This window comes from Lynx canadensis, chromosome B3 (genome assembly GCF_007474595.2).
Source record: "Lynx canadensis isolate LIC74 chromosome B3, mLynCan4.pri.v2, whole genome shotgun sequence".
Lineage (NCBI taxonomy): Eukaryota > Metazoa > Chordata > Mammalia > Carnivora > Felidae > Lynx > Lynx canadensis.
Window position 1 is genome coordinate 143,455,804 of NC_044308.2, and position 27,436 is coordinate 143,483,239.

Sequence of the window (27,436 nt, forward strand, 5' to 3'; positions counted from 1 at the left end):
CAGCCCCTCTGCTCCAGGACGCCCCCGCGGACATCACTGGCCCATATAAATCTGCATCCCTGGGGATCTTTCCACCCCCCACCCCCACCTCCGCACCCACACACAAAGGAGTTGGGGCCTGGAAGACTCGTAGCCCAGCCTCCCCATCCTGCAGGTGAGGAGAGGACAAGCCGGACGAAGCGAGGTCCCAGGGCTCGGGGGCTCAGTGACTCTGCCCAGACTCCTCAGCCTTGTCCTCATCCAGGACGCCAGCCCTGTGCTCACAGAGCTTGCGTGAGCTGGGAGGAGGGGGCGGCCAGCTCCAAGGTGGCCAGGAGCCTCTCACAGAGACAGTGCTGGTGCGAGGACATGACCGGGGCTGGCAGACTGGACAGAAGGGGTTGCCCGCCGAATGAACCGTGACACGTGAGCGTGACCAGAGAGGCACTGTTGCGCTGGACCAGAGGGGGCCTGTCCCCATGCCCGGCCACCACAGAGCTTGGGGCCAGGCCGAGTGGCCTGGTCAGGCTGTTTCAGGAAGGAGCCTGCTCGAGGCGGTGCCACAGTTCCCTGCAACGGTGTGGTTGCAAGGCTGCAGCATAACGGCCTTTATGCTGGGGGGAGACAGCACCCCTGGGGTGGGGCAGGGCTCCCCTCCACTCCCTGGGAGCTTGGATGTCAAGGGCAGGGGAAAGGGTGCCGGCAGTCACCAGGCCCTGTCTCCGCATTTATGCCTGGTGCCTTGAGTGATGGTCAGCCCTGGGGCCCAGGGCCCAGGTCCCACCTGCAGTGCTGGCCTGGATCCCAGGACTGTGGGCCTCATTTGGGAAACAGGTTGGCATGTTCCTAAAATTTCCACCAGACACCTCCGCTCCTGGCAGGAAAGATTTTGTATGAGTCAGGCCGTGGCCAAAGGCAGGGATGGAAGAGAAGCTGGAATGGGGGACCCGGTCCCAAGCAGGCAGTCACCCTCCATCAGACCCTCTCATGGCGCAGATGCTTTGCAGGGAGGGGACGCGCGGGCTGCAGCACCGGACAACCTGCTGTGAAGCCTGAACCAGGGCCCTCGGTCCACAGCCCTGCACTGTAGGGTGGTGGTGGGGACCGCAGCACCGGCTAGAACTGGGTGACAGGATAAAAAGGAGTGATCGCAGCATCGCAGAGGAGCCCGCCCCATCGCTGTTGGTCCTGAGCGACAGGCCAATGACAGACGGTACCTCCTGTATGCCCCCAGTTGTATGAAATCCTGGGACGGGTCGGACAGATGGATCTTGATGGCAGGAATCGCATCCGTGGTTGCCCGGGGGGCCGGGGTGGGGGGGTGGACGGCTGCCAGCGGCTTGAGGCTGCTTCCCCAGGGATGACCATTGTCAAACTATGGTTCGTACACCTGCTGTGTGTTAACTTTACCTCAAGAGAAAGCTGTAAACAAATACTGGCTTTAGTTGATGATTTGCATGTTGAAGTATCCAGGGGAAACTCTGCTGACGTCTGCAGCTCTCTTTGAAGCACATCCAGAACAAGATGGTTCGCTGGGTAGATAGTCAGGTGGACCCATGAAGAGGCACGCACGGTGAAGTGTTACTGGTACTGAGCGTGGGGGTGTTCCTGTAGACGTCTTTTGGGTTTTTTGGACGTTCCAAAATTGCCATAATAATGCTTGGGTAGGGGAGATTCGATCCCGTGGAGGAAGTAACCGGTAATTCATCTCCTTTACTTTCCAGCAGAATCAGGATAGCAAAAAAAAACCAAAAAACCTAAAACAGTCCTTCAAAATACTTCTCTGTGTGGAGGAAATACTTACCTCCCAGAGTAGGGACTCAGGGGACCCAAGTTATGTGGGCATAATAATGAGTACTATTGCTTCCCTCTGAAATCCCTGTTTTGTCCCAGCAGGGAGCATGATCTCCCTCTCACGTCCTTCCACCTACGTGCTCACGCTGTCTCAGACACCTGCTGCCTCGCACGTGGTCTGACCTCTGTGAACACTGAATGAGCTCTAGAATATTGTCTTTCAAATGCTCATCTTCTAGCAAGACAGACAGCTGACACAGTCCTCTTGAGTTAAAATACCTTGCACAGTGCGTGCACACGGTAGGCACGGGCCACGTAACCACAGGAATCATCACTTGGAAGTGAAATAGAAAGCTTTAGACCAGTTACGTGGACTTCTGCTTCCAATCAAAACAGAGTAATAGGAACCAGGTTTACCCTCCTGCCTGAGACAACAAAAATTCCAGACAAATTATATGAAACAGTGGTTTTCAAGACATTGGACATCAGACAACAAAGAACAGTGGTCCCTGACAAATAGGAAACAAACGAGGTGACCCCTATAGTTGCCAGGCTGTTGCATGGGCAGGGGGACCCCAGGTAGGGGCTAGCAGAGCGCAGCCTGCCCCTTGAGTTGAGGGCATAGCTCTGGGAAGGTGAGAGGCCGAGGAGGCAGGAACTTGGGGGAGGACTAGAGAGCTGCAGAGGCCCCACAGGGGCTCATGCGCAGAAACACGTGTGTGAGGAAACAACGCAGGGCCAGCGAGAGAGCCACCTGTAAACATCAGAGGGGACATGCCTGGGAACTCGGCAGAGGCAGGAGTAGTTCCTGATCTCACCATCCCAAGTGCAAAACCTCCTGAGCCCTAGCTATCCTTAATTGGGTCATATCCCAAGAGCATGTGGCCCCAGTGATGGGGCAAAATCAGCCCTGTACTGAATATAATTCTAATACTGGTGACCAGAGCTTAAAAGCAAGACCTAGGGGTGTCTGGGTAACTCCGTTGAGCATCCAACTCTTGATTTTGGCTCGGGGCATGATCCCAGGGTTGTGGGATCGAGCCCCGAGTTGGGCTCCGTGCTGAGCATGAAGCCTGCTTGGGATTCTCTATCTCTCTCTCTCTCTCTCTCTCCAGCCTTCTCACTCACTCGCTCTCTTTCTCTTTCTCTCAAATAAAATAAAATTAAAAAACCAAGATCTAGAAGGATCAAACTGTTTCTAAGTAAATTAGCAGCATCCCAGAACAAAGCTCAAGAGTATTTATAAATCATGAAAACATCCAGCACCAACAAGGTAAAATTCATATGATCTTAAATCCAATCAGAACTCACCAGGCAGGCAGAGAAACAGGCAAATATCGCCTACAGTGAAGGGAGGTAAATCTACCAATGGAAACTGACCCAGAAAGGATACAGATGATAAAATTCATAGGCAGGGATTAAAACAGGTGTTATAACTTTACTCTTTATGTTCCAGAAACTGGGGGAAAGATTGCATACATTAAGTAGAAAAATGGGAACTATAAAAAAAAGACCTAGATCAAACTTGCAGGGATAAAAATTATAATGTCTGAGATTTAAAATACCCTGTATGACATTAGTGACTGTGTAGACATTGCAGAAGAAAAGATTGAGGAACTCAGACACAGGAATAAAACCATCCAATTCAAAAAAAAAAAAAAAAATTTTTTTTTCAAGGAGGGGGTGGGCACCTGGGTGGCTCAGTTGGGTAAACATCTGACTTCTGCTCAGGTCACGATCTCACGGTTCGTGGGTTCAAGCCCCATGTCAGGCTCTGTGCTGACAGCTCAGAGCCTGGAGCCTGCTTTGGATTCTGTGTCTTCCTCTCTCTCTGGTCCTCTCCTCCCTCTCTCCCCCCGCCTCAAAAATAATCATTAACATTTTTTTCAAAAAAATCCAAACTACGTCACAGAGAGAAAAAAAGACTGGGAAAAAACTCAGAGCCAAGTGAGCATGGGACAGCCTCATGTGGCCTGGTTCAAATGCAGCCCAGTCCTGAGGCGAAAGAGGGACGAGGGTGACAGGAAAAATACCAGAAGAAATACGGCCAAAGGGTTTCCAGATCTGATGAAATAATTTTGTTGAGGGAAGAAGCCAGACAGAAAAGAGTGCATATTATATGATTAATTTATTTAAAACTTAGAGAATGTGGACTCTTGTAACAGAGAGCATTGGTGGCTTGGGGATTGGTGAGGGCTGCCGGGTTGGTTGGGAGGGTCAAGCAGCGTGGGGATGGTCTCTTGAGTGCACACAAATGTCACTTTTCAGGTTGGACACTTTAAATGTGTGCATTTTATGTGAGTCCGTCATACCTCTGTGAGCTGTCCAAAAATTGTGTCAAACAGTAAGGAAACAAATAAACAGGAAGGCAGTCGCTACGTTGTGTTGGGTGTTGCAGAGGGAACGAACGTGCATGGAGATGTCTCTGCTGGTGAGATCGGCGATAAATGACCAAAAAAAGAGGGTGCCACAGGTTATGAGAGCGACCACGAAACACCGATCACCCACGGTCGCCATCCGTGGTTCCCGTGGACGGTGCAGTCTTCGAACTGGGCCCTGAGATGGTGGGCATTTCCAGTGACCGACCAGTCACGGGTTTGGCCTGGTGTCTCTGAGGAGGGAAAAGCTTCGCACAGGACAGTTCGTGGTTGGGGACCGTGTGTCTTGTGCTTCTCAGCACCAAATACTGGTATCACCCAAATGAGACCTGGGAGCATAGGAGGCAGGAAAGGTATCACGTAAAGGGAGGGCTCGGGATGTCCACTGGCCCAGGTTTGGGCAGGAGCTGAATGAGGAAGGGGAGCCGTGAGCCGTGGAAGTTCTGTGGTCCGTCGGTGGGTCTGCTGTGCGCACCGTGCGATCCAAGGCTGAGGCAGAATACAGGTGGAGCTCCTGACACCAGTGTTTTTGGGTAAAGGAAGCCGAGCGACGTCGCGGTCCGGGCGTTCCCTCGGTGACTGGATCGGTCCCCCCTGCGTGTACCCGCTGGCCCTGGTGGTGACCCCGCTCAGGTCCTGCCGAGCCAGCAGTGCTGTGTCCGCCGTGCTGCAGGGGCCTTCGCTCCCAGCTGGCGGGCACACGAGTGCCTTGGACAGACAGGGCGGGAAGCCGCCAGAGCCCCGCCAGCCAGGACCGTCCCCACCAGAGCCAGAGCCCGGTTCCTGAAATCAAAAGAACCTGAACGAATACTTCTTTTTTTCCATGAGACCAACTGTCCTTGGGAGAGTTGCCCAAACTCACTGGCCCTTCATTTCGTGACCAGTAAAGTGGAGAGTCCGCTCCCCCTGAGGACCATCTGGAGGCATGTATTCAGAGGTCCACACATAGGTACCTCCCCTGGAGGTGAACGCAGCAGGTCTGGAGTGGGGCTCAGACGTCTCAGTTGGTTGCTTTTAATCAACATCACACACATAAGTGCAGAAGTTAACGCGTCAGCTGGGCCCACAGGCTGTGCTACAAGAAACACGCCTCCCCACCCACTCTCCCCTCTCTGGGAGCCGCTTTCTTGTAGCTTCGTATCCCTGAATGACTGCCTAGGGAGCGGTTTCTGGATCCTTCTAGTTCTGTTTTCAGTTGACTCCCTGCTGGGAGAGGAGGATGCAGAGCAGTTCATGATCTAGTGCCCCTGCCCGCCTGCCTGCCACAGTGCCAGCATCCACACGGTGCCTGGGGAAGGGGATGTGCTCCTCGCAAGGAGCCTCCACTACGTTTCCTGTCTGGACGACTCTCTTGTCCCTGGACTTGCTCATGGTCATGATTTTCCATCTTGGTTTTACATATCCAGCCCCAGGCTCTGCCAGTTTTCTCCACTGTCCGTGCTCGAGGGCACATCAGGTGCCACCCAGTTCCTCCTCTTGGAGAGATGACTCCTGGAGGCTTTGGCCGGCCCCAGTCTGGCCTGGTCACCCGGTCCACCTGGGATTGCCCTTCAACCCTGCCTTCCATGTTGGGTCCTCTCTCTCCTGGACCCCCTGTCTTCCTCTTCCTTTGTTTTGGTGAGCTTCATCCTCCCGTCAGTTCCTGAGAATGGCTCATGGTACATAACTTGAAAGTCTTGGGCCCAACTGGCAGTTGGCCTTGGCTGAGCAGAGCAGCCTGGGTTGGAAACTGTCTTCTTGTAGAATTTCGAAGGTTTCCTCCACCATCTCCTGCTGTCCAGCATTGCTGTTGAGAAGTCTGAGCCGTTTTGATCCCTGATCCTTGATATCTGACCTGCCTTTCTCTCTAGAAGTTTGTAAGATCTCTTTGTTCCCAGTGTTCCCAGAACAGATAGTGATATGCCCCGGGGAGGGCCTAGTTCAGCCTCCGTGCTAATGAGCCTGGAGTTTGTGACCTGCTGCCCTCTGGCCATCGGCTTCCTGCCTCTGCCTGTCTCATTCTCTGTGCTCTCTGGGGTTCCTGCTTATGTGCCGGGGGCTTTCCTAAACTGGCCCCACTTTTCCCTTTCTCTCCCGTTTTTTCTTCCTACACTTTTGTCCTACTTTCTAGAAGACATTCTCAGCTCTAGCCTGCAGTCTCTCCGTCGGATGATATTGTGGTCTCGTTTTCAGTTCCTGGAAGTCCCTGTCGCTGTTTCCTGCTGTCGAGCCTGCTTTCGCTCCCCTCCAAGGAGGTTTTTGAAGTTTCCTCTCCTCTGTGGTCTCCATGCCCCAGAGTTGCCTGTTCTCTGCAACTGTCTCGTCTTCTCCATGGCAGAGGCTTGCCTTAGATGCTGGCGGTCTTGGTTCTGAGAGTGGGGCACACACCGCTGGGCGCCCTGCGAGCGTGCCAGGAGCTTGTTCCCTGGGCGCCCCGCCCCGCATGGTGGCCCGGCTCGGCTGTTTCGCCAGGGTCCCCGCGGTCAGTTGCTGTCGGCCTTCCTGCCCCACTAAGGTCGTTCCTGCTCCCTGCACGCGTTCCTAACTCCAGGGTGACAGGCCGCCTGCCCCGTGTGTTGCAGAGGGAGTGCGTTCACCCTGCTGCCACGGCCCAGGAGGCTGTGGGTTTTGAAGCTCCGAGGCGGATTCTCACATACCTGCTGCTGAGAACCCGGGGGGAGGTTCTCTGCTCTGCTCCACTCTCCGTGGTCCAGCCCTCGGGATGCCCACGTCCCCCGTCCCCTCTCCTGAGCCCTCAGAAATCTGAGTGGTGCTCAGGGGTGGGTGGGGCTCCCTTTATACGTCCCGGCTTGGGGGGGGGGGGACTCAGCAGAGCCGCCCACAAGTGCAGGCGGGAGGCCTCCACTCATGGTGTCCCATGCCGTTGGACACAACAGCCCCAGTTTGAGAAAGACTAAATTTTGGGCCACTTTCTTTCTTTTCTCCCCCATGTTGTCCTTGCTCCCGTAGCTCCTTTGAACAGGACTTGTGTTTGAGCTCCCCTCCTCAAACACCGTTGCTAAGAAATGTTACTGTTCTCTGGGATAGCCGAGTCTCAGCCTTTCCCCTCATTCTGGAAGGCTGCGATTCCCCATAAAGGACTGCCGGGTACCGTGGCAGCCCCCTTGTCCGTCTCCAACATACGTGTGACTGCTGGTGAAAACACGGACCCAGGGACCGTTACCCATGTCCCAGCCTGACAGGTGTGTGCCCCATACAGCTGTGAGCATCAGGAAGGGCCTCCAGGGACCTTTCCCGTCCCGGCATCACTCCTCCGGAGGGCTGGGCCCGGAAGCTGCTACGCGGGACCGGGCATTCCTTTGAGTGGCTGCCGGGACGTCAGCTCTCAGAGACACGTGGGGACCCGTGCAGCTGGAATCAAGTTCCCGCGGCCTTCTTGCGTCACTACGGCTTGGAGCCCTGATGCTCACCACGGCACAGTCGTCAGGCTGGCGTCTGACAGGGCTTCGAGTGGTGGATAGGAAGAGCAGCCACGGTCGGTGTCACCAGCCCCCTCCCAGGAGGAACAGAACATGAGCCCTGTCCAGGATGCCTGTCCCCGAGCGCTTTGGATTCATTTGCACATCCCCCTGCCGCCGGCAGATGCTGGGTTTACTGGACTCCAAGCCACACTTCCAACCGGATGCAGAGGGGGGTGTGGGAAGTCGCTGGAGCCGGTGCAGGAGTCACGGAGGAGAGGGCCTCTGGCTTTGCGGTCGGCCGGCCAGAAGAGAGGATCAGGGGAGCTCTTCTCCCGTCCGGAACTCAGAACCAGCCTCTGGTAGCCTCACTTAGCTAGGACAGCAGTTTCCAAGCATTTTTAGCAGTGGAGCTCATTCTTCAAATAAAATCTTACACTTAAGCCCGATTTGTGCAACAAATAGCAGCAGAGCTGCTCCCGTGAAACTGCCCGTGATGCGTGGGCTCTGCAGGCCTCGGGTGGAAGATCTCACGTCCCTGAGGCAGTGAGGACAGAGGGCTCGGCACAGCGGGCCCCACGGCAGCCCGAGTCAGCTGTGCCCCGGCCTCAGAGCTCGCAAACTCAGAGTCAGGAGCGTGGCAGCTCGCATGGCTCCCTCTCCGGCTGAGGACCCAGAGCCCGAGGGGCAGGGGATCAGTCCCGGGTCACAGCGGAGTCCGAGGCAAAAGACAGCAGGCTCCGGCCCTCAGCCGCCTCGAGAGTCTGCTGGTGCTTTAAATCGGGGCCTGTTAACATCGGTGTCTGGTTTTCAAGCCTATCTGAGCTTAGAAGGAACAGACCAGACGCAGGGAGAGAATCTGCAACAGGGGAGGACGCAGAAGACCGAAAGCAAGCACACAAGTCAGAGCAAGACCACGGGGGCCGCGCGGCTGGGGAGCGGACGGGCCCGACGGCTTCACTGCAGCAGCACAGGCCCCAGGAAGAGTGGGGTCCACACGCACAGCGCAGACGCGGCTCGCTGCGACGGGTGTCGGGAAGCGAAGGGATGTCTGGATGGTGTGGCGGCAGGGTTTGTGCCCTCTCGGGGCGTCTTCCGGTGGGCCGCTGCCGGGCTGGCTCTCTGATCAGTGCGCCTCCGTGTTCCCGAAACGTCCCCGCTGAATTTTATCCGGGTCCTCATAAGGCCCGCACCTAAGTGATCTGTCTAGAAGAATACTTCCTTTGGCTGTGAAACTTTCAGGTTTTATTCCTCTTACCCTGGGTTTATTTCCATTCTGGCTGAGGGACGGGTGCGGGCGCATGTGCGAGCACACGTGTGCGAGCGGCTGTGTGTGTGTGGCGTGTGCACACACGTGTGAGCACTCCTTAGGGTAGAGGCACACCTGCCAGAAGCGTGGAGAACTCTGACCTGAGCCCCAGACCCCTGCGCTCTGGGAGCAGCTCCGCCGTAGGCCCTCACCCTGACCTTCAGCACGGATTTCACTATCAGTTTGCTTGCCCAGAATATGAGGTTACACTGGCCTCCCAGGTCCCTTCCAGCCCAAAATCGTTGGAGTGAGCCCTTAAACAGAAAAGCCAGAGTCTTTGTTAGCAAGAGGCATTGTTTCTGTGGAGCCTGGAGTTAGCTGCACCGCCCTCCCCCTCTGCCGGGGGCTTGCTGTCCCCAGAATGCCAAGTTCATGAACAGTTCCTGGGCAGGGGCTCTGTGACACGCGGTGATGTGTGGAGCGCTGTAGGCTGTGAAGAGGAAAGCTTGTCCAGTTCCCTCTGCGCCTGCCCAGGCCGGAGGAGTGAAGTGTGGGGGGCGTGTTGGATGGGGGCCCCTTAGGGCTGGCCGATGGGGCGGGCCGTCTGTCAGAAGGTTCTTGCAGCAGGCAGTTTGCAGGCTGGGCTTTGCAGAGCAGGGAGGGCTCTGATGCACACTCCCGGTGGGGGCCGTGTAAGGTCATGTGAGCAGGCTGAGAAGGGGGGTGACGTAGCCCCAGTGGTGTGGGGCCAGGGGGGTGCTGCCTGCTGGTGAGGGTGCACACAGCCCCCCGAGGAGGCCCCGGGAGCAGCCCAGGCAGCGCACCATGGGGCTGGGGCTGGGTGCCTTCACACAAAGAACGACTGCTCAGAAGGAGGCTCCTGTGTGCCAGGCGCCGAGCCCGGGCACCGGGCAGGCAGGCACGGTCCTGCCTTCAGGGAGCTCACGGACCCGTAAAATTGGATGGAAACCCAACTCTGCAGCGAGTTGCCGGGTGAGAGTGTGGATGCCTCCTGGGTCACACTTATCCCTGCCGTTGGCTTCCACTGGCAGAGGTACAGGCAGCGGGCAGCAGAATCGTGGGCTGCAGTCTTAACACTGTCTCTGGTCACCAGAGCCATTTCTCCCAGGACTGTGGTCTAGAGTGCCAGTTCTTGGGAGAATCCAATGGCTGGAGTCCCAGTTCTTGGGGGAATGTACCAGATGAGAAAGTTCGGATCAGAGCTAACAAATACTGTATATAACTCAAAAACAAGCTTGTGTCCGTTCCAGGAAGCACAGAACCTGTCTCAATTCTTCTAGCTCACACTGTCTAAGCTGAGAAGTATTTATTTTTTTTTTGAAATTTTTTTAATGTTTATTTTTGAGAGAGAGAGTGTGTGCGCAAGAGGGAAAAGGGCAGGGGGAAAGGGAGACAGAATCTGAAGCAGGTGCTGTGCTGTCAGCACAGAGCCTGATGTGGGGGCTTGAACCCATGAACCGTGAGATCATGACTTGAGCTGAAATCGAGAGTCGGACGTTCAGCCGACTCAGCCACTCCGGCGCCCCTAAGCTGAGAAGTATTTCTTTGCACTTGCCTACTAAGGTGAAGCCCTTAACCTGAGAACAGTCCCTGTGGGCCCCGGGAGGGCGGGATGGTCCGTCACACGAAAATGGCTCCTCCACTTGCACTGAGGGCCTGGCCAGGGTCTCAGTGCATACAGCAAGTTCTGCCTGTAGGATTTCTCGGCTACTGGGAAAGGGCAGTGGTTTATTCTGTAATGCTGGTGGCGTGGAATAAATGAAATGCGTTCTTACTCCTAATAATTAGTAAGGGGCGTTTATCCTTTGAGAACGTAGGACAGCAGCTCGTTTTCTTTTTTCCTGTGAGGTCTTGTTCAAGGGAAACTTTACGGCCCCGAGCAGCCCTTTGATTTGTCAGTATCAAAGCCTGTTGGTGGCTGTAATTAAATCCCTGGGTACTTCCAGTAAGGGGGTGCGGCTCTCTCCCCACGCCTGTCCTGTAACTCCTCTCTAGAAGACAAAAATAAGCAGGAGCAGGGACGCATACTCACACGCTCACAGCCTTTGGAAGGACACCGAAGCTATATATATTCTTTAGCATTTCCAAGTGATTCTTAAACCTTAAATTCCTTATTTACTCCATTTTATATTTGCAATCTTTATTTTCTTTTTCATTTTTATGAAGTTTTGAATATGAATAAGCCAACATTTTAGCTTGCCTACTTCTTTTTTTTAACTGAAATTTTTATTGAGATAATTGCAGATTCACATGCATTTGTAAGAAATAATAGAGATCCGAGTACCATTTCCCCAGCTTCCCCAGGGATAATGTTTTGCAAAACAATAGTACATCAGCAAAACCGAGGCTTGTCAACTTTTTCTTTTTTTCTTTTCCTTAATGTTTATTTTTGAGAGAGAGAGACAGAGTGTGAGCAGAAAGGGGCAGAGAGATGGGGAGACACGGAATCCAAAGCAGGCTCCGGGCTCTGAGCTGTCAGCACAGAGCCCAAAGCAGGGCTCAGACGCACAAACCATGAGATCGTGACCTGAGCCGAAGTTGGACGTCAACTGAGCCACCCAGGCGCCCCAGCTTTTGCTTTAAAAAAAAAAAATGTGGTAAACTGCACATAACGTGAAAGTTACCATTAGTGGCATTTAGCACATTCATAATGTTGTGCAACCTTCATCAACCTCTAGTTCCAGAAGATTTTCATCAGGTTTTGAGGAAACCCTCTACCCGGGAGCGGCCACTCTCCAGCCCCCCTTCCCCTAGCCCCTGGCAACCACTCATCTGCTTTTTCCCCGTATGGATTTTCCTCTGCTAGACATCTCATAGCGAGGGGCTCAACATGATAAGCGGCCTTTTGCAATTGCCTTCTTTCCCAGAGCATCGTGTTTTCAAGGTGCATCCACGTCACCGGTGCCTCCGCCCTTTCACGGCTCAGTGACACTCCACGGTATGGCTAGACCACATTCCGTTTGTCCACTCGTCGGGCGGCGGACGCCTGGGTGGCTTCCAGCTTCCGTGGCTGTCGTGACGGTTGCTCTGGACATTCGTGTGGTTTTCGTTTGAACGCCCGACCCAGTTCTTTGGCACATATCTGGGAATGGGATTTCTGGCTCATATGGTAACTCTGTTTAAGCTTTGGAGGTTAACCTGCCAAACTGTCCTCCCTGGTGGCTGCACCACTTGGCATTCCCTCCAGCAGGGGGCATTTCTCCACATCGGCGCCTCTCGTGCTTTTCCATTTTCCTCTTTCTCTCCATCCTGGTGCCTGTGGCATGGTGCTGCGCAATTGCGGTTCGCGTTTCCCTAATGACTAACACCGGTCATCTTTTCGTGTTCTCGTGGGCCATTTGTGTTTCTTTACAGAAACGTTGTTCAAGTCCTTTGCCTGTTGAATGGGGTTGTTTGTGTTCTTGTTGTTGGTTGAAGAGCTCTTTATTTATTCTGGACACGAGACCCTTATCAGACACGGGACTTGCAGATATTTCTCCCATCGTGTGGGCTGTCTTTTCACTTTCTTAATGGTGTCCTTTGATAGACAAAAGTTCTTAATTTTAATGAGGTCCATTTTGTCTTTTCTCTTTTTGTTGCTCGTGCCTTTGGTGTCATCTCTAAGAAACGATTGCCAGGTTTAGCTCTTACATTTATTTCTGAGCCCCTTGAAGATCATTTTGTATGTGACGTGAGGTCAGGGTCCGGCCTCCTTTTGAATGTGTTCAGTCCAGTTGTGCCGGCACCATTTGTTGAAAGGGCTGTGCTCTCGTTGAATGATGTTGGCGGTCTTGGCGAAAATCACTTGACTGCGTGGACTGTTTTCTGAACTCCCAGTTCTGCTCCACTGACGCGTGTATATGCCCGTCCTTCAACCAGTACCACACTTTGAATACTGTGGCTTCATCATAGTTTTGAAATCACGGAGTGTGAGTCTTCCAAAATTGTCTTTTTCAAGATGCTTTTAACTGTTCGGGGTCCCTCACAATTCTGTATGAATTTTAGGATCAGCTTTTCCATTCCTCCCGAAATAACAGCTGAGATTTTGACACAGATCGCAGTAAAATCTGCAGACCACTTTGGGTAGTGTAGTCTTGCCTTCTTCTTGACAGAGTGCAGAGCATTGTAGAAGGTAACCCACTGATACCCTGAACAGAATTACCTGGGGTGCTGGTTTAAAAGGTCATTTCTGGGGCGCCTGGGTGGCTCAGTCGGTTGAGCGTCCGACTTAGGCTCAGGTCATGATCTCACGGTTCGCGAGTCCGAGCCCCACGTCGGGCTCTGTGCTGACAGCTCAGAGCCTGGAGCCTGCTTCCGATTCTGTGTCTCCCTCTCTCTCTGCCCCTCCCCCACTCAAGCTCTGTCTCTCTCTGTCTCTCAAAAATGAATAAACATTTAAAAAACATTTGTTTTTTAAGGTCATTTCTGAGCCCTAGACCCAAGGTCTCATGCGGAAAGGCTGGCCCCAAGCCCAGGAACATGATGTTTGTTTATTTGTTCGTTCATTCATTTGTCCATCCATTCATTTATTCATTCATTTTATTAAGTTTTAGTTTTAATTCCAGTATAGTTAACATACAACGTTATACTGGTTTCACGTGTACAATATTGTGATTCGGCACCCTTCCATGCGTCACCCAGGGCTCGTCACAGGTGCCCTCCTTCACCCCCGTCCCGTTTCACCCGTCCCCCCACCTCCCCTCTGGTAACCATCAGTGTGTTCTCTGTAGTTGAGAGTCTGTTTCTTGGTTTGCCTCTCTTTTTTTTCCCCCTTTACTCATTTGTTTTGCTTCTTAAATTCCACACACGAGTGAGATCATATGTCTTTCTCTGACTGACTTATTTTGCTTAGCATAATACTCTCCAGCTCCATCCATGTTGTTGCAAATGGCAAGATTTCATTCTTTTTTATGGCTGAGTAGTAAGGAATGTGCCATTTAATAAGCCCCACACACAAATCCTGGAGACTGTAAGGTTTAAGAACCACGAGGCCTGGCCTTCCTCACCTTCCCTCTGGAGGACTTGGGTTCAGCAGAAACAAGTTTCCTGGTTTCAAAATGGCCTGTGCCGCTTCCTGTTCACCCCCATCCTGGCATTTTGGTCCTGCTCTCCCACGGGGAGGAGGGTTGTTGGGGCTCGTCCCGGTTGCCTTTTGTGAAACCGCATGTCTCGGGCCGTATTCAGGAGCTCTCAGAGTGGTGGCAGAGGGCAGGCGATATCTGTGGAACCCTCTGCCGCCTGTGTCACCCTAGGCAGGCGCCTGTCTTTTCCGTCCTCCCCCCACCTTCGCCCTTCTCACGAAGAGGCCAGGATGCCGTGCCCTCCTTGGAGTCCTCCGTGCAGCTGGGAAAACTTTTGTGGGTGCGTCTTATTTCTTACCATCTGCCCGCAGGCACGTCTTCTGCCTTCTCTCTCCGAACACCTTCAGTCTGCGAGCCCCGGGTGCCAGCAGACCTCCCTGCAATTTGTGAGACCGGCCCTGTGTGGTGCCGCCCCGCCTTTCCGACTCCAGCCGCCTGGTCCAGTGTCGCCCCCTCGCGCCTTCCTTCCCTGTGCTCTCACTCCGCCGGGCACGCTCTCCCCTGCCCTCCTGGCCTCGCCTGACCACGTCGTATGTTCTCAGAACCCCTCACGGTTGCGGTCTTATGTGTTTTTGTGGGACTGTTTGGTTACTGATGTGTCTCTCACCAGACTTTAATATCCTGGAGCCAAGAAAATTAATCCCTAGCACCAAGCACAGTGCCTGGCACGTGGTAGATATGTCCGGGCGAATCTCTGCTGGAGGCTGCGTGGAGGCTGGGTGGTGAGTGGGCTGGTGATTGGCACGAGTGTGGTGGAGACATGAGGGCTAGGTGGGCGCGTGATGATAGGCGGACGATGGGTTAGATGGATGGGTAGGGGGCTGAGTTGCCTGGCTGGCAGCCTGGCCGGTGCCGATTAGTGAGTTTCCAGAACCTCCTTTCTGTCCACTTCCACAGACATTCTTCTGTTCGTCCTTCAGGAAAAAAAAGGTGTACCTTGTCAGGGCCACGGCCCCAGTGTCGTAGAGGATGGTGGGGGCCCGCGCGGCTGGGGGGGATGGGGGCCTGACGGTTCTTCCTCACGGTCCCCTCCCTCCCTGTGACCAGGCCCGTGCTAAAGGAAGAGGTCCTCCACCGAGGAGCCTCTAGGATTGGACTGGGCCCAGGCCCTGAGCCCTCCCCCTCCTCCAGTGACCCCAGGACATCACTTGGTCTTCCTCATCCCCTCTCCCTTCCCCTCCTGGAGGCTCAGCAGCCCTCTCCCCTGCCCTCTGCTTCCTCCTGCGCCTTCCAGGCCCTCTGTCACAGGCTTAGTCCTCTTCTCACTTCGTACCCCTTTGCAGTCTGGTTCTAGGGCCCCAGGCCACTCCCGGTCCCCCGCCAGGTCTCTGGGGACTGCTAATGACCTCACTCTGTATTCCTCCTGATCCCTGAGTCATGCTTAATACCAGTGCCCAGCCCTTCCTGCTGACCACTTCTTTATCATCCTGGCAGTTACAGAAGTTTCCCTGGAGCCCTCATCCCCACTCCCACCCCCACCCGGACTGGGCACCAGAAGGACTCAGTTACAGATGCTCCTGAGAGCACCTCAGTGATGTTCAGCCTTGGTTTTCAAGCAGCACCCCCCCCCCCCCACCGCCCCAGGTGACGGCTGTTGGAGTCACAGCGGTGGCGGCCCTGGGGAAAGGCATCTTATATTGTGAACTGGGCCAAAAGCAGAACACAAAATAACATAAGCCAGATTTTTGTTTAAAATAAAGAGCTAGGGGCGCCTGGGTGGCTCAGTCGGTTGAGCGTCCAACTTCAGCTCAGGTCATGATCTCGTGGTTTGTGAGTTCCAGCCCCACTTCGGGCTCCGCGCTTGACAGAGAGCCTGGAACCTGGAGCCTGCTTTGGATTCTGTGTCTCCCGCTCCCCCGCTCATGCTCTGTCTCTCTCTGTCTCTCAATAATAAATAAACGTTAAAACTTTTTTTAAATAGAGAGCTTTACATGGGGAAAAAAGCTAAAAATATATCAAAGTATTAACAATTAAGTGTCCTCAATCGCTTTTTACAAGTCCTTTTTACTTGTTTTCCGCCTCTCTCTAAGGAGCCTGTGGGAGGGTATGGCCTAGTGGTTGGGAGTTCGTTTTGTTCACTGGGTGGTGGCAGGGGCCCTGAGCAATGCCCGCTCTGTCCGAAAGCCTCCCGTGTGCTCGGTTTTGTCCATTCACGGGCGCGGGCTCACTTAGTCCCGGACTTTGCGGTGCCGACCGGAAGGTGCTGTGAGTCCCTCTCACGGCGACGCGGCCAGTGAACCCGAGGGCCCAGGCTCAGCCAGAAGCCTCGAGAGGAAGGCCCAAGAGGCACGCACTCCAGCCACCCGGGTGTGGGCGCCCCGCTTTCGTCAGTGCTTTTCAAAGAAATGAACAGTGTAAGTCTCAGAGACGAAAAGCACAGCATAGGGAGTATAATCGACAATGTTGTAATCGTGCTGTTTGGTGACAGATGGTGACTGTACTTGGCGTCGGGAGCACTGGGGGGTGTATGGAGTTGTTGAATCAGTATGCTGTGCACCTGAAATTAATGTGACATTGTCAGTATGTTAATTATACTTCAATTTAAAAAGACTGAAACAGTCAGCAAACGAACAAACCTGGGGCGCCTGGGTGGCTCAGGTGGTTAAGCAACTTCAGCTCAGGTCATGATCTCGCGGTTCTTGAGTTCCAGCCCCGCATCGGGCTCTGTGCTGACGGCTCAGAGCCTGGAGCCTGCTTTGGATTCTGTGTCTCCTTCTCTCTGCCCCTCCCCCGCTCATTCTCTCCCTCCCTCCCTCCCTCTCTCTCTCTCTCTCCCCCCCAAAAATAAATATTTAAAAATTAAAAAAAAAAAAAGAATAAACCCAAAGGTAACAATTACTTAAAAAACAAAACAAAACTGAGCTCATAAAGTAAACCCGGCAAAGGTGCAGGGAGCCTGCTGAAGTGGGTGACGAGGCGAGACGCCGTGGGCCAGCCGCAGGGGAGCGGGCTACGGCTCGTTGGGCGGGAAGACACGGGAGCCCCAGCTCCCGGGACCCTGCACTGGTTCCCACTGGGAACTACCTGTCCGAAACCATCCCCCCCAGAGAGAGTGAAGTCATCTTCTTTCGTCCCAGGGATGTGCGCTGGCTGTGGCACTAGCACGCGTCCTGCTTGTCCTGCTTGTCCGTGCGGCCCTCGCAGGCGCTCGCGCTCAGCGGCCCACGGGCCGTCCCCCCATCCCGCCAGCGTCTCAAGGCTTTGCTTTCCTCTCTGGGAAAGGGCCGTCGGCTTCTTTCACTCGAGGCCTCTCCCCGTCTTCTGTCTCTGACTCAGCAGCCGCGTGTGTTCATGTTTACGTTTATCAACGCACGGTGGCCCCGCTCCTGCTCTGACGGGGTCCAGATAAGCGGAGCGGCCCCGTCCCGGCGTGACACGGCCCGTCCTCCAGCAGACTCTGTGGCCTGTGCCCTCCAGGCCTGCTCTGAGGCCCCCACCACCGTCCCTGGGCCTGGCCATCTCTCACCCGGGCTCCAGGTCAGCCAGGGTCACCTCATGTTACTCCCGTTTTCCGAACTTTCTAGTGGCTTCTCACCTCACTCAGCACAAAGTCTACTTCCTCCCTCAGCCCACGGCCCTGACGCCCTCTGACCTCTTCCTGCTCCGTCCCTGGACTCCAGCCACCTCACCTCCTGCTCCGCTCCAGGCTCTGCGTTTGCCGGGCCTGCCTGGCCTGCGTTTCCGGGGTGACCGGCTCAGGGAACCTTCCTGGTCACCCACCCCTCACGCCCCAGGGCTCTCCTCGCCACCCCCTCTGTTACTGCATTGGTGGGTTATGCCTTGCCCAGCCCTCCTAGTAAGCAGCATGAGCATCCGGCGAGGGTGGCGGGGTGTTCCGTGGGACCCAGTGTGGGAAATGCTGCAGGATGGTTGACTTCACAGGGTATGTGCATAGGGATGGGTTGCCCTTCCTCCTTCAATGTGCAGTTCCCGGCATCCGTGTGTGCTTTATTCTGCCCACTTACGCTCCTCTGCCCTTGAGAACTGGCCTACGTCCCTCCCTCTCCCCATGGCCTCCCTGGGCTGCCCTGTGGGAAGGCCTCCAGCTTCGGGGGGTGGGGGAGGGCCAGCTGGGGAGTGCCATTACCTTTTTCACATGCAGCTTCTGAGCCACCGGCTCCATGGGAGGTTCAAGTCCCGTGTGGGGTCTGCAGAGCAGGGAGGGTGGTGACTGGGTAGACACTCAGACTCGTGTTCTGCTTCCAGATCTGGGTGTGGTTACCCGGCTGTGCTCAGATTATGAAAACCCATCGAGCTACACACTTAGGATGTGTGTGCTTTTTTGGGTGCGCGTGGTCCTTCGATAGAAAGTTGTCCCTTTATTGGATGAGAGCAAGCCAAGAGCTTGGCTCGGATGGCGTTTCAGCGGCAGGCAGGGAGCAGCGCGCACCTTCAGGCAGGTGGACGTCACCAGGCCGGGCTGTGAGGCGCAGGGCTTGCCGGGTGAAGGAGGGTGTGCGGAGGGAGAGCGGGCGGGAAGGGGGTGATGACGGGGCGCAGAGGCGTGCGGGCTCAGGCTGAGCCTGGGCCACGAGGGGAACCCCCAGTGCATTCTGTGGGAGAAATGCAGGAAGGCGGGCGGGCCCGCAGGACCCCAGAAGGATGGACAGGGTGGGTGCAGGCGCAGGGTAGAGGCAGGAGGGAGAGCTGTCGACGGCCAGGCCCTGGAGCAGGGGGAGCTGAGGGCCCCCCAAAGAGGTGTGAGAGATCGCAGAGCCCGAGTCGGAGGGAGAGACGATGCAAAGCCTGGCCTTCGCGTGGCCTTTCTCCTTGTCCTCGCCCTCCTGCCTCTTTCCCGGGGGCCTCTCCACCCACCCTCTCTTGTTCTTTCCCCGTCGTGACACCCCGCTTCTTTCTTCCCTGTTCCCTGGCCCATCACAGCCTTCTCCGTCTTCCGTGCTGCTTGTCCACAGACACCACCCCAAAAGTTAGGGGCTTTTAACAGTCGTTTATTATTGTTACGCCTCAGAAGCAGGCGGTCTGCGGGGACGGCTCCTCTGGGCTCCCCCAGGGCCGGGCCTGGGGGGCCCGTGCTCGCGTCCGCCTCTGTGCGGCCTCTGCATAGCCCGCTTCTCACGCCGCAGGGCTCTTGTGGGAAGAGCCACTAGGTCGCTGCTCCCGGACCCCAGGTTCAGACCTGCCGTCGAGTTGCTTCTGCCATGTCTTATTGGTTAAAGAAGTCACAGGCCAGATTCCAGGAGAGGGGACAGACCCTGTGTCTCAGTGGGGCCACGACTCGGGACGTGGGTGGGACTGTGTGCGGTGCCTCTACAAACGCTATGAGGACACAGTCCTGTTCCCTCCGCTCGGCCCCTGCCTCTCCCTCCCCTTCCTGGAGTGCCTTCGTTCTCCATGGAATGGGGGCGGGATGGGGCTTGGCCTAGAGCAACACTTCCCAAAGGGAAGCCCAGATCATGAGATGGAAATAGATGTTGTAGGTAAAAGGGGGTTTCATGGCAAAACCAATGTGGATCCGACCACGCTGAGCAGACAGGTGTCTGTGCTGCCCGGGGAGTGGGGGTAACCTGGTATAAATGCCCAAGCACACAGGACTCTCGTACACACAGCACTTGCAGAGCCCGGAGCAGGGCAGGCCTGGGCACGCTCTGTGGCATTGTGTGTGGTCCCAGGGGTCCAGCCCCAGCTCACAGCCCCGCCAGCCCCTCCCGGCTTTCCAGTGGGCACAGGAAATGGGGGGGGGGGTTCCTCAGCTCACCTGTGCATCTCGGGCTTGGCGTTTGGAGGTGACTCGGGATTTTACGTACCTCTCATATTTATGCTGGTGACTGTTGTCTGGGGTTGTGCCTGCCCAGTGACATCTCGGCCACCTGGCCTGCTGCAGGGACCGGTTTGGTTAGCACAGTCACTAAAAGCTTGTAGAGTAAATTGCACAAACCACCCTCCCCACCCCCACCCCCCACACAATCCCCCCCCACCCCCGAGCCTCACATGCTGTCCCATTGCCCCTCAGCTTCTGTGTGACCTTCAGGCTACCTCCTTACCTGGCCATCCCAGTCATGGGGCCACCTCCCCCATCACAGTGCTCCTTTTACTTCTTTTTTTTTTTTTTTTTTAAGAGGGAAAGTTAAAAAAAATTTTTTTTTTAATGTTTATTTTTGAGAGAGAGAGACAGAGCGCAAGCTGGGGAGGGGCAGACAGAGAAGGAAACAGAATCTGAAACCGACTCCGGGCTCCGAGCTGTCAGCACAGAGCCCGACTCGGGGCTCAAACTCATGAACCATGAGATCAGACCTGAGCTGATGTCACATGCTGAGCCACCCAGGCACCTCTGGGCTTCTACTTCTTTTTTTTTTTTTTTAATTTTTTTTCCAACGTTTATTTATTTTTAAGACAGAGCATGAACGGGGGAGGGGCAGAGAGAGAGGGAGACACAGAATCGGAAACAGGCTCCAGGCTCTGAGCCATCAGCCCAGAGCCTGACGCGGGGCTCGAACTCACGGACCGCGAGATCGTGACCTGGCTGAAGTCGGACGCTTAACCGACTGCGCCACCCAGGCGCCCCTGGGCTTCTACTTCTTGATAGCACCTGTCCTTATCTGAAACTAGCCTCCAGAGCCTTTTATGTTTCCTGCCTGATTCCCTTCCCCTGCACAGTCAGCCCAGTCTGCCCTGCTACCCGAGATGCCCCAGGCCCGTGTCCTCAGGCCTGACGAGCTGAGCCAGGGTTCCCTCGCACGCGGCCGAAGAGGGAGCCCTTTGCTAATAGGAGTCTTACGACTAATGCCCACTCTCCCTGGAATGTTCCCAGTGGACAGATGGCCCCTGGTGCAAGGCTGGAGCGTGTGGTTTTTCGTGCGCCTTTGGGCTCCATGTGAGAGAGTCTGGAGTGGCCAGAGTCGGGTCCCGGTTGAGGGGAGGTGGGAGGTTCCCCGTCTCTCGAAGCGCGCCCACAGCAGCTACAGGACCTCCAATTCTCCAAGCCCTGGGTGTTCTCCCGGGGGCCCAGCAGCAGGCAGGGCAGGTGCCGGGGCTCCCGGTGGCGGGTGGCTCTCTAGAGAGTGGCTGCTGTGCCCCCCTCTTTGCCGTCCTCCGCGTGTCCCTGGCCTCCCAGGAGCTGAGCCACTGGGGACCTGGTGCCCCTGCGTCTTTGGGTGGTGTTTCATCCATTCCTTAATCCAGGGGTTAGGAAGTTCCTGCCCAGAGCTGCGGGAGCCGAGAAGTACGGCAGGGTGGTGAGTGATGGCAGAGGCCCGGAGCCCCCCGACCACCTCGATGGGGCAAGGGGAGCAAGGCGAGCCCCCTCTGCCCACATGCCCCGAGGGCGCCTGCCGGCTGGCTTGGCAGCTATGTGATGTCAGCGTGACAGCGGGAAGCCCACCGTGTGGGTGAGGCTTGGGCGTGAGGCATAGTGGGGTCACCACAGCCAGGAGGGGGGAAGCACAAAGCAGAAGAGGCTGTGAGTGTCCCCTGCATCAGTGATTCGGTTCCAGTCGAAGCTGACCAGGAAGGCAGGCTTAAGACCAAGGGAGAGAGCAGGGACCACCAAGAGGTCCAGGAAGATGGGCAGTGTCGGGTCGGTAGGGAGACAACAGCCAGACCCTAGGGTTTGGTCCTCACCAGTGATTAGAGGCTGGGACCCTACAGACAGCTGTGTCCTCACAGGCAGAGAGGCATCTAGCTGAGGGGTGGGCAGCCCCAGGACGAACCAGAGCAGATCAGTGGGTGGCAAACAGGACGCTGAGGGGGCTTACTCTTGTCCCATGAAAAGCGGACAAGGGACCAGGCGATGTGGCATATGGACACAGGTTGACCGAGGGGTAGGGCAGGCTGGCATCGTGTCCACTCGGACGAGAAACCAGCTAGGCCAGGGACGTCACTGCCTGAGGGGACACATCAGAGGACAGCTGGCGCCAAGAGGAGCCCTCCTGTCGCTCGTCAGGACCCAGGGCTGCGCCTGGACCAGGCCAGGTGGGTGGCTCTGGATGGGCCCTTAGCAGGCATGGGGCTTACAGAAGAGACAGCAGGGATTAAATGATGGCCTGTTCTCAGCTGACACTGGTCATGAGGCCACCGAGGGCCGGGCCTGTGCCAGCTCTCGACCCAGTGTCTAGTGTGACCTTAAGAGAGCCTGACGAGAAGGGTCTCATCTTCCCACGTCAGAGCGGCAGGGATGAGGGGACAGGGTCACTGGCCTTGCCTGCCAGTCCCCATTTCCTGGGACGCTCACAGCAGCTGTGTCACCGTCAGCCTCGCCCTCCTCGTGTCCCGTCCGGACAAAAAGCAGAGCGGAAGCAAGGGCTCAGAGGGAGTGGGGAGACCTCCCCCCTCCCCAGGTCACCCACCCCTGGATGGAGCTCCTGGGGCCCATCCTGGGGCCTCCTCCCCACGCACCTCTGTCGTGCCCACGGGAGCAATGGCGTATTTTGGTGTTCTTGTTTCTATAATTTTTTTAATTAAACTTTTTACCTTGAAAAATCTTCAGGCCAAGAGAAGCCCTGCAGGCATATTTCAATAAAGTCCCATAGACCCTTCAGTCCAGATTCAGCCACCGTGAGCACTTTGCCACGGTCGCCTCACCTCTGAGCACGAAGCTGTGCGCGTGTGCCCAAGCGCGCATCCTTGGAGGGCCCTCGCAGGCCCGGATCCTTCAGCACGCCTTTACCCAGAGCTGGCCTTCCTTCCCCCGCGTCACCTGCTGTCGGACAGGGATGTGGACGGGGGCGACACAGTGCTCTTCTGTTGCCACCGTCCCAGCCCAGGTCCCCGTGTGCGCTGCCTGCCGCCCTTCCTTCTCCTGCCTCTCTGTCCCTCGGGACCTGCCGTGCTGACGAGCTGGGGCTCCTGGTCGGGTGGGCGGTCCCTCGGCGTGGGCTCGCCTGCCGTGGCGGGGCTGGCGTCTCTCCCCGTGAGGCCGTGCTCGGAGGCAGGACGGGGTCCGCTCGGCTTCCCCTGCACCTCCTGCCCCGTGTCAGGCTCCAAACCTCCCGGCCCGGCTCCAAAAATAACATGTCCCGCCGCCTCCTTCCCTGAGGAAAGCCCCTTCCTGCCTGCAGCCTGCTGGGGTCACGCTGGTGAGCCTGCACTCCAGCCCCAACGACCAGATGCTGTGGGCACTCGACAGCAGGTGGAACGTCCACGTCCGGGCGGGGATCACCGAAGAGATGCCGGTGGGGACCGACTGGGAGCACGTGCCAGGTAGAGACGAGGCAGGGGGGTCCCGGCTGTCCCCTCACACGGGCCCCTGGTCCGTCCAGCAGGCTGTCCCCCACGCGGCAACTTTGTCTCCTCTCCGCTGCTGTGCTGAGGCAGGTGACCGGCAAGCCACTGGCGGAACATTCCTTGTTTGAGGGACCCAGCCAGCCCCCTCACCGCGGTGTCCTCTCCGGGAGGATCGTTTCCGCCCGGCCTGGACCCTTCGGTCCTGTGGCCCCGGGCTCCCAGCAGCTTCGCGGGCTCTGCCGGTGGGGCTGCGCTCCCTCGGCAGGCGCCGGGCACGGTCACCGCGGGGCCACCCTGCTCAACGGGGCCCAGTGGGGGGAGGGAGCAGCCCCGTGGGAGGGGGCGGTCTGTCCTGTCACGGCAGGGATGCGGACAGATGGACACGCTGTCGGCCTGCAGGGCTGCAAGCCTGCCAGCTGGCCCTGAGCACCAGGACCGTGTGGGCCCGCTGCCCCAACGGCGATCTCGCCCGGCGGTACGGCGTCACCGACAAAAACCCTGCCGGAGACTACTGGAAGAAGATTCCCGGAAACGTGACGTGTTTCACAGGCAGGTGCCAGGGCTCCGCGGGGCTCGGGGCTGCGCGGCTCTCCCTGGGTCCGAGGCTCCCGCGGGCAGTGTCAGCAGGGGCTCCACCAGAGGCTGCCCCCGCCGGGCTCGCTCTCCAGAGAGCCGGGGGTCACACCAGAGGGAGGGCGCCTGGCACCTGGCTGGCCAGAGTCTCCCAGGAGGAGCACAGGGTGCTGGGCCACCCGCTTTCGAGCTGAGGAAACCGAGGCACGGGTCGGGATGGCGGAGCGGCCCCTTCTCCGCGTGTGTCCCCCACCCGGGCCCGCTGACTGACGAGCGTGTGGCCGGCTCTCGTCCCCTGCAGTGACCTCGGCAGACGAGCTGTGGGCAGTGGGCCCCCCAGGCTACCTCCTCCAGCGGCTGACCAAGACCTTCAGCCACTCTCACGGCGCCCACGGCGGCCACGCCCCCACCCCCCACCCCGAGGACCTGGAGGACGAGTGGGAGGTCATCTGAAGGAGCGGGGACAGGGCCGCTCAGGAGGGAGGAAGCCGGCACGCGCAGCGGACGCGGTGCGGTGGTGGCGCTCGCTCTCGGCCGCGCCTCACCAGCTCTCGGCCAGCCAGGTGGGGCCGGGTCGGACGGCCCACGCTTGCTCTCGTCCGTGTTTGTTTCCGTCTTGTTCCAGAACCCACGGCCTCAGCCGAGCGGCCCGGAGCCGTGGCCAGAGCGGCAGCGCCTCTGAGCTCTTGCTCTGTCCTCCTCCGGCCGCTCCGGGCCCAGTGCGGGGACGGCCGCGTGGGTAACCCCCGGCGAAGCGGAGCCGGAGGTCGGCACTCTCTGACCGCGGGGGGGTGGCCTGGCGACCGCTTCGTTGCCACCACGGGGACGCGGGCTCCGGCACACGCTCCGCGCCGGACGCCCCGCTCGGGCAACGGGGGCCGCGTCTGAGAGGCGGGGTGCTGGGCTGTGCCCGGATGCGGCACGCGCACGCACGCACGCACGCACGCACGCACACGCCGCCCACGCCCTCCCGGCCGCCTGCTGGAGAACACGCTTCAGCCCAAACAGTAAAGGCCGGTGGACGAGACGGGGTGGGAGAGGTGCGCGTGTTTCCAAGGCAGCGGAGGCCCAGGTAGGGGCGGCCGGACGTGGGGGAGCCCAGCCACGTTAGTAACCGAGAAAAGTCTCTAGACTAGTATTTAACTAATGCTGCTGGCGGGTATCGTAAAGACCAGAAGCATCCTCACGGGATGAGTCTACTAATTATTGCCTTTTTCGTTCGTTGTATTACAAACCTGCATAAGATACCTCATTTGAGATCAACTCTGACAAATTTAGAGGAGAAACGTCTTTCCTGAAACCACTGGAAGGGCCCTTCGTTCCTTTGCGTGGTTTGCCTGAGCCCGCGCTGTCCCCGGCTGCAGCGTCACAGAGAGCGGGCGTCCCCCTCCGCGTGTCCTCAACGCGCAGGGCCGTCACGGGACCCGCCGGCTGGCCCCGAGAGGCGGGCATCGGGTTGATTACCCCGGAAGGTTCAAACTGGGCCCACCGTGGCCGCGCCGGCCGTCGGTCCGTGGGCTCCGCCTACAGGGCCCCCCTCTGCTCGCCGGCCGCTGGGCCACGGGGCTTGGGGCCCGGCCGGCCCCCCCCCCCCGGGCCCCCCCCCCCCCCCCCAGACCCAGCTCGGGAGCGGGCCTCCAGCCTCGCTGCTGTTTTTAGCTTGCCTTTGGCCCAGGGCCCAGTTACTCGATGCCTGTTTTCTACTAAGCAAGTGTGTCCGGGAGCCCCAGGCCACAGGTGAAGAGCGATAAAATACGTTCCCTGACAGGACCAGCCAGCCGCGAAGATGGAGGCGTTCCAGGTCTAAACGAGGGCAGGATGCTGAAATCCCAGATCCCACTTCACTTTTATAGAACCCTTATTTTAAACGGAAAGGTTGGGGGACGGCAGAGGCCGGCCCAGGCTGGCTGCGGCTCCTGTGTGTCTGTCGTGCCTTGTCCGGCTCCTCTCAGATGGCAGAGCTCTCCTAAGCCCACGGGACTTTAGTGCAATTAAACCCGAGTCTAGTTTGATACTTTGAAACTACTTTTAGCTTCAGTGCTTTGTACGGTTTTCCTTTCCGGTTTAAATTTTAGTTGTGCTTTGAGACAGTGCAATAAACTAGACTTTTTCCAAATGTGGTCGAGTCTGGTGTTTGAGCCGTGAGAAGGGACCCCTGGTGGGCACTCACGGGGGTGACCCGCCCACGGGGGCCGGAAGCCTCTGCCGACGGCGTTCGCCAGCCCGGCCCCCCTGCCAGGAGAGCGTGGCGGATGCCGTCGCGTGGCCTGCTTGGTGTGCAAATGCGTACCGGGTTCCCCGGGGCGGCCGTCCTGACCGAACCGTCGCTCCACAGGTAGACGTACCCCGGCAGCCCCTGGGAAGGACACCCTCCGGGGAGGCGGAGCGCGGGGCTGTCTCCGCACGGAGGCCCGCTGAGGCCGGGCTGCTGTGGGCGGGCTCTGGAGGGGCTCCCCAGCCTCCATGCAAGAAACAATGGCAAGTAGCCGCAGTGCGCTGCCGGGAGCCCGCACATGGGAAGAGAGCACGTTCGTAACGGCAGCAGGACACATCGTGTGCCAGGAAATGTCGGACTCGTGTCAGGGAATGTCCCGCTTCACGGATGTCAAACAAAGCTTGAATGAAGGAAGACACGGCCGACCCTCCCGATGGAAGACTAAGTACATCGTGCAAAGACAGGAGTCCTCTCCAAAGGAACCGGTGGGCTTAAGTCAGGCTGTCAGAACCCTCCCTGGCGCGTTCTGCTGGAGGGAGGCAGGGAAGAAGTCCCAGAACAATGTCTGTGCCCACAAGGGTCCCCGACTGCCAGATGTGCGCCCGAGGCCCCTGAGCTGCTTCGTGTCCCACCAGAGCCCCCTGAGAGAGATACCGTCAGTCTCAGGGACACTCGGGTTCCTTGACTTGCTGGAGGTCACACAGGGGCCACTGGGATCGGAGCCCAGCTCTGTGGAACCCCAGACCAGTGCTGCATGAGGCCGCCTCACTGTCGGGGGAAGAAACAGGTGGGGGCTGCCAAGAGCGATGACAGCAGCAGGCGGTGTAAGCGTGGCGTGGGAGGGCAGGCCAGGGACACAGCTGCCCAGGCCCGCCAGGAGTTGGCACGGTGGGGGCACGTCGTAGAAGAGGGGACAGGCGGGTGCGGTCACCGCTGATGGGGACCACTGCCTCGTTATCTGGACAAAATAGCCATTAAATGGATTAAAGAAAAAGCTAGGGGGAAAACAGTATCCGATTTCTGGATGGCAAAGGCTTTCTAGACTCCAGAGTGATGGGAAAAGCCACAGAGGAGAAGTAAGTATACAGACTTGATTTCCTCAAAATATTAAAATGTGATAAATTTAAAACCCCACAAAAGATTAAAAGGGGAAATAATTGTGGCATCACAGACGATGACGATGTACCTTAAACATTTGTACACGCCAGTCGGAGGACCTATGGCTCTCGTACGGACCCAGATGAAAGCGTGTCGCTTAGCTTAACCCCTGGCACCCAGGTGGGGCGCACGCGGAGCAATCTTCAAACTTGCAAACCCACAAACTCCACTTCTGGAATCCTGTCCTCGGGACCAAATCCTAAATTGGGGGGAAGTGTATAACACAGGCCATTTTATCATTGCGTGATGCGAACCGCTGACCTCCAGGGGCAGCTTCCAGCGCGGCCTCCTGTGTGGCTGTTAGAGGCACGTGTCCCGGAGGAAACGGGCCAGGGCTTGGCCACATCGATGCCACAGGTCTTCCGTGTGTAATAACGTGGTGTTGCAGATACATGGGGGGAGAGAGAGAGAGAAGGGAGAGGGAAATAATA

General features: G+C 57.3%; 1 protein-coding gene and 1 long non-coding RNA gene across 8 annotated transcripts in view; one reads left to right on the top strand and one right to left on the bottom strand.

Moving 5' to 3' along the window:
• TECPR2 (tectonin beta-propeller repeat containing 2) overlaps window positions 1–25,748 on the top strand; it is a 108,074-nt gene extending 82,326 nt beyond the window's left edge. For all 7 annotated transcript variants that reach the window (XM_030320021.1, XM_030320023.1, XM_030320022.1 and 4 more), the window contains 3 exons: window positions 22,894–23,035; window positions 23,459–23,608; window positions 23,934–25,748. In XM_030320021.1, coding sequence (XP_030175881.1) covers window positions 22,894–23,035; window positions 23,459–23,608; window positions 23,934–24,085 — 444 coding nt within the window. In that variant the 3' untranslated portion in view covers window positions 24,086–25,748. The remainder of the gene's footprint in view (window positions 1–22,893; window positions 23,036–23,458; window positions 23,609–23,933) is intronic.
• LOC115516888 lies at window positions 13,651–16,493 on the bottom strand. Its single transcript, XR_003969696.1, has 4 exons — window positions 16,456–16,493; window positions 15,888–16,376; window positions 14,487–14,793; window positions 13,651–14,256 (listed from the first exon to the last, which is right to left on the bottom strand). It is a non-coding gene; the product is annotated as an uncharacterized LOC115516888 (long non-coding RNA).
• Window positions 25,749–27,436: the final 1,688 nt, after the last annotated feature.